Below are 6,074 nucleotides of genomic sequence, written 5' to 3'. Positions count from 1 at the left end.
AGATGCAACAAAGGATGAGTCCTTTTTCCTTCTCGCGAACCACGGGAGCGCCAAGCGTCCAGAGGAGCAAAGCTCATTTTCCTTTCAGGATCAAGCGGCGCATAAAAAAGGGCTGGTCCGTCAAAAGTCCGGTTCCTTCGCAAACGAAGTTCAGAATCAACAAGGGTTCGTAGAACGAAGGGAGTGTACAACTGATTTTTCAAACCACTTTCTTGTTCGTAACGAGGGAGAGATAAAATTGAGTTCTTCACGAAGTTCGAGAAAAAAAAAAAAAAAGACTTTCCCTATGGCCTCCTTGTTTTAAGACATTATGGCTTTGGGGTCGACCCCGGTAACAAAGAAAAAATCCATAAAAATTTGGGATCCGACACCATAATAAAATACTACCCTCATGATTAGACCATGTTCCTGAGATTTGATAAAAGAAAGGTGCATTAGCGGTTAATACGTTGTAATTGGATAAGTTATTAGGAATATGACAGAACGAAAGACCAAGGAAAGAAAGAAGAATGCACCAAAATGCAGGTGCTGCACCAAACGCTGGTGGTTGTTTCTTGTTGTAAGTGAATGCAACGAAAAGACCCGGAAATAACGAATAATGAAAGAATTCATATATTGACATTTCGTGCTCATTTCAAGATTTCTGCTTTGTTATTCCCATCATCCGGTAACCACAGGATGATCCACAAGAAAGGTGGCAGGATTCGAACCTATGGCCGGCCCGACCCTGACCTGTTGGGTTGGGTGGCTTGCTTCGCCCTCGTCGCCTCTGTCCCGAAACAGATGCGCTGCGCTACCCAGCGCGTACCCTTGTCCCCCCTACCCCTCTTCTGCTTATGCCATTACCAATCGCGGGTAACCCCCGGACCGGCCGCCCCTGACCTAATAAGAACGATTATCCTTATGACCAAACAAGGACCAGCTTACTTTTCGAGCGAGAGTTTCACGATCCCGACCAGCAACTTGTTGGGAGTAAGGGCATCCAAGCTTGCCCAACCTAGTAAAGGGGCTTGAATCGGTATTTTGTTTAGGGAGAAACCCTACTAAGGAAAGGATGAGATATAGCATTAACTCCACTTGTTGGTATTCGTTGGGACGCATGCTTAGAACGGCCTCTAAGGGGTTGTTGTATAACAAGTGCATAATGTCCACTAGAACGTCCGTGTATTTTATCATCAACCTGATGAATGAATTTCAAGATATAGGGCTTTCCTATTATCACAGGCTGTTCAAAAGGATCTCCTGTTCTTCCATCAAAAATTCGGCTTTTTCCTGGATACTCGGGTTCAAATACCCATGGATTGGCTGTTTGCTTACTGGCTTCATATAATTCAGAAAATACTAGTTTTCTCGAAGCCTCTTGTTCATATCTCTCATCAAAAGGGGCTATTTGATAATGTCTATCTAGCAGACTTCCCGCTAACCCAAGCGAGCATTCAAATATCTGTCCTACATTCATGCGTGAGGGTACTCCTAATGGGTTGAAGACCATATCCACGGGTCTCCCGTCTTGCAAATAAGGCATATCCTGTCTAGGCAAAATTTTTGAAATGATACCTTTATTTCCATGTCTTCCGGCTACTTTATCACCTACTTTGATTTCACGTTTCTGTGAAATATATACACGAATTATTTCTGGGTTATAACTTGAACCCCCCTTTTTCTGAACCCATCTCACATCAATAACTCGACCTCTACCACCTATAGGCAATTTGAAACAAGTTTCTTTTGAAGTCGATACCTGAATGCCAAGTATGGCCCGTAATAATCTATCTTCCGGAGCATACGAGGATTCTTTCGCCACCTGAGGCGTTAATTTACCTACTAAAATATCACCCGTTTCAACCCACGATCCTAGCATCACAATTCCATTTTTGTCTAAATTTCGGAGTAAACGGCCCTCTAGATGCGGTATTTCCTTAGTGATCCTTTCAGGACCTTGGGTTGTCACATGCGTCTGAATTTCATATTTCCGTATGTCGAAAGAAGTATAAATATCACCATATACTAGACACTCACTAATGAGTACCGCATCTTCAAAATTGTATCCTTCCCATGGCATATAAGCCACTAATATATTTTTCCCAAAAGCGAGTTCCCCACCAACTGTAGCAGCACCATCCGCTCAAATTTGTCCCTTTTTAATGCATTTACCCCGGCAAACCTGAGGTTTTTGATGCATACAAGTATTTTTGTTTGAGCGTTGATACATAATTAATGGAATACTTACAGTATTCTCATTCCCGATAAAATTATCTTCTCAGTGTCAGTATAAAGGATTTTTCCCTCGTGTTCGGCTATAGTGGGAACCCCCGAATCTAAAGCCACTTGGCGTTCCAATCCAGTTCCAACAATGCACTTTTCGGACCGAGAAAGTGGAACTGCTTGACGTTGCATATTAGAACTCATTAAAGCTCGATTCGCATCATTATGTTCGATAAAAGGAATTAGGGAAGCTCCAATGGAAAAATATTGGAAAGGAAAAATGCTTCGAAGATGAACCTCTTCCCATGCGATAGTCCAAAATTCTTGGCGGTATCGAGCTGGTACAGCCTGTTCTTCTTGAATGCCCCGATTAAGAGCCAAAGAATTTCCTGCCGCTATCATATAATATTCATCTTGACTTGGTGATAAAAAAAGCATCCGTATCCGCGCCTTTTTTGATTTCTCAACGAGTTCATAAAACGGACTTTCTAACGACCCCCAATCACCAATCCTGGCATGAATTGATAAAGATCCAATAAGTCCAACATTGATTCCTTCAGACGTGTCAATGGGGCAAATACGCCCATAGTGACTAGGATGGATATCTCGTATCCGAAAATTAGCAGTTCGCCCTGTTAATCCGCCAGGGCCCAAATAACTCAACTTTCTCCCATGAACGATTTGTGTCAATGGATTAGTTCGATCCAAAACTTGAGATAATGGGTGTAATCCGAAAAAGGATTCATAAGTAGTTGTTAACGGAGTTGAAGTTACCAAATTCTGAGGAGTAGGTATCAATTTATGCCTAATTGCTCCGCCTATAGTTCCCTTAACTACATTTTCTAAACGAGCCAGAGCCAACCCGAGCTGGTCTTGTAAAAGATCCGCTACAGAGCGAATACGTTTATTTTTCAAATGATTCATATCATCAAGTGTACCCATTCCAAATTTCATCCCAATCAAATGATCGGCAGCTGCTAATATATCTCGTGGTAACAAAAATAGATTGTTCTGAGGTATATTAAGATTCAGTCTCCAGTTAATATTTCGGCGACCAATCCTTCCTAATTCACACCTTTGCCAGTGAAAGTTTTATCAGATCGATACCAAGAGTGGATACTACCCTTGAAAGGCAAACCAATTCCTTGCTCTCTGGCTATTATTCATAAAACCAATTGTAATTCTGGCATTTGTTTGTTTGAATGTTGGTAATGACTTCCAGGTCGGAACCCACCTTCACCCAAGGGTCATATGACCTTCCCCTGCTAGATTTACCTCCGACGGAGCTGACTGGGGCTTGTGCCTTTCCTTAGCCTTGCTAGATTGACTCAATATCTTTCCAGGATGATAACATTGGAGCGGTTGGAGTTGGATTGAATCGACTTCGTCTTCTTCCCTTAAATGAATCCCGTTCAAGCTGTGATAAGAGGACGTTTCCGTACCCCCTTACCTTACTCACTAGATTTTCACTGAATGACAGGGGACAGCTTCACTCCGTCAAGCCTCTAGGAGTAGTAAAGAACTATAGAAAGTTGTGGTTGGTTGTTGACCAACAAAAGCATGGGAGAAAACCAAGAAAAAGGGGGCATAGAGATTTCTTCTCTTATGAGATTGAGCAAGGAAATGCCAAAGCCAAGGCTAACTCTCTCTCCTGCGCTAGTGAATCATATGCCATCCTTAGAGTGCAGCAGGGACACCTTTAAAGGAGAGTGAGCCATCCCTTTAAGAAGGGCCTTATCGCAAAAAGTCTCTTTGAAAGGTCACTCTCATTAAAAGAAAAACTTCCTCTCTGTCGAGGATTTTCCTCACTAAGCTTTCAGGCGTTCCTCGGGGCAAGAAGTTTCAAGCTTGAAGGCAAGTGCCGTTATCCCGCCTTCATCAAGTCTTATTGCACTAGCATTCGATGCATCAACTATGGCTGTTCCCTCCTCCCCTCCTAGTCAGTGTAGCTAGTCTTGCTTCGAATGGGTAGCTATTTCTCCTGCTATAGGCGCAAGTGTAGCTTCAGCAGTAAGTGTGAAGCAGGGCTGCTGATGTAGTGCGTACCTCTCCTGACAGTCGACTTACGACTCTTCAATCTATCCAAAACCCCGCAAACGCTTGGAGTTGGATCCACAACAAAAACTCAACCGTGGTCGTCCAGCACGAGATTTCACTTACACCGAATCGCGAATCCCGTGCAATTGAGATTTTCTAGTTGAATTCATTCACTAAACCCCGGGAATTTGAGATGAATCACTCCATAACCAAAAGTGCTAAGGTCCTCTCATTTACTATTTGCGTAAGTTAGTTCATTCTATATCAGAGGGCAAAACTGTATGAAAAAGTTGCTCAAACCCGTCTTTTTCGTTACTTTTTGATGTAAAGCTTGCTGAAAAAACGCAACGGGATGGATGTCAACTGGTAAGAGTAGCCTTGGTCTGTAGATCTTTACCTATCGAAATTCGTGTTTTTATTAACCAAGAACACATGCACTTTGTTGGCACTAAAAAAAAGGTCGAGTTATTGATGTGAGATGGGTTCAGAAAAAGGGGGGGTTCAAGTTATAACCCAGAAATAATTCGTGTATATATTTCACAGAAACGTGAAATCAAAGTAGGTGATAAAGTAGCCGGAAGACATGGAAATCAAGGTATCATTTCAAAATTTTTGCCTAGACAGGATATGCCTTATTTGCAAGACGGGAGACCCGTGGATATGGTCTTCAACCCATTAGGAGTACCCTCACGCATGAATGTAGGACAGATATTTGAATGCTCGCTTGGGTTAGCAGGAAGTCTGCTAGATAGACATTATCAAATAGCCCCTTTTGATGAGAGATATGAACAAGAGGCTTCGAGAAAACTAGTATTTTCTGAATTATATGAAGCCAGTAAGCAAACAGCCAATCCATGGGTATATATATATATGCTGTGGCGGGCGGAGCGGCATAGCGAAAAAAAAGACATCAAGGTGACAGGATTCGAACCTATGGCCCTCTGTACCCAAAACAGATGCGCTGACCAGACTGCGCAACACCTCGTCTCACTCCCCGAAGCATATAGATCCACCCGATCAATGAACACTAACTGAAAGCGGCCGAGAATGAGTAGATATCCCCTACGGGAATCGAACCCGTGTCTTCGACATGAAAAGACGATGTCCGAACCACTAGACGAAAGGGACAAAAAAAAAGCCATTCTTCATATACCTCAGCTCCGAGAATAGAAGTGAATCTTTTCTTTCTATACGAAATTCAAGATTCTGTTTGTGTTCCGTGAACTCAATAACCACTTATTTGAAATGCTATAGCGGGTGCAGTTGAATTGGGACCTAAGATGGGGCATGGAAGCTCTTCTAAAAGATTATCGAGACGCACGCATAGAATAGGTAGAAAGAATCAAATAAGGCTTTTCAGGTTGCAGAATGGCCTCTCTGGTCGATCCGTTGAATAAACAAAAGCTACTACTCAATGGCTGGTTAAGATCTTATTGGTAGAATTCTTCGGATTTCTTTGGTCCTAGCACTCGAAACGAGACAAGTACGTGTGTACATAGGACGCGAGGCAAATCTTAGGCATTGGTTCCGAGGACGGTAGCCTACTGAGAATGAAGGAAGAGAAGCGATTTTGAATACTTTCTAAGATATTTCCACGATCAATACCGACTTCCTTATCTTTTCTCTTGGAAGTCGAACCTTTATCTGTATGGAAAAGAGGGCTTCTACCTATACTTGGTTGAGAAAGGGCTGAATGGTCCAGGACAAGAAAAAGCCACTAAAAAGAACTGTAGGTCATACAGGGTAGTCCACTTTCTCTTTATCCGTGACTCTGAGTACAAGATTTCCGGGATCAAGAAAGTCGCAAATAAATATGCTGGGCTGGACTCTTT

General features: G+C 42.6%; 2 protein-coding genes across 2 annotated transcripts in view; one reads left to right on the top strand and one right to left on the bottom strand.

The window, feature by feature from the left end:
* Window positions 1-495, top strand: part of LOC130502349 (uncharacterized) — a 1,205-nt gene extending 710 nt beyond the window's left edge. The window contains exon 1 of the mRNA XM_056997135.1: window positions 1-495. This exon is cut by the window's left edge and continues 710 nt beyond it. Within this exon, the coding sequence (XP_056853115.1) occupies window positions 1-18 (18 nt within the window). The 3' untranslated portion in view covers window positions 19-495.
* Window positions 496-2,226: 1,731 nt separating this feature from the next.
* On the bottom strand, window positions 2,227-3,513 carry LOC130502348 (DNA-directed RNA polymerase subunit beta). Its single transcript, XM_056997134.1, has one exon. The coding sequence runs from the start codon at window positions 3,157-3,159 to the stop codon at window positions 2,227-2,229; it is 933 nt and encodes a 310-aa protein (XP_056853114.1). The 5' UTR covers window positions 3,160-3,513.
* Between the last annotated feature and the right edge of the window lie 2,561 nt (window positions 3,514-6,074).

Source organism: Raphanus sativus, unplaced genomic scaffold (genome assembly GCF_000801105.2).
Source record: "Raphanus sativus cultivar WK10039 unplaced genomic scaffold, ASM80110v3 Scaffold0516, whole genome shotgun sequence".
Classification (NCBI taxonomy): Eukaryota; Viridiplantae; Streptophyta; class Magnoliopsida; order Brassicales; family Brassicaceae; genus Raphanus; species Raphanus sativus.
The sequence above is the reverse complement of the archived record's forward strand: the minus strand, read 5'-3'. Positions and strand labels throughout refer to the sequence as shown.

What these genes read in the sequence shown, in the direction of transcription:
- LOC130502348 (XM_056997134.1), bottom strand. Translation starts at nt 3,159, where the DNA reads ATGAAATTTGGAATGGGTACACTTGATGATATGAATCATTTGAAAAAT.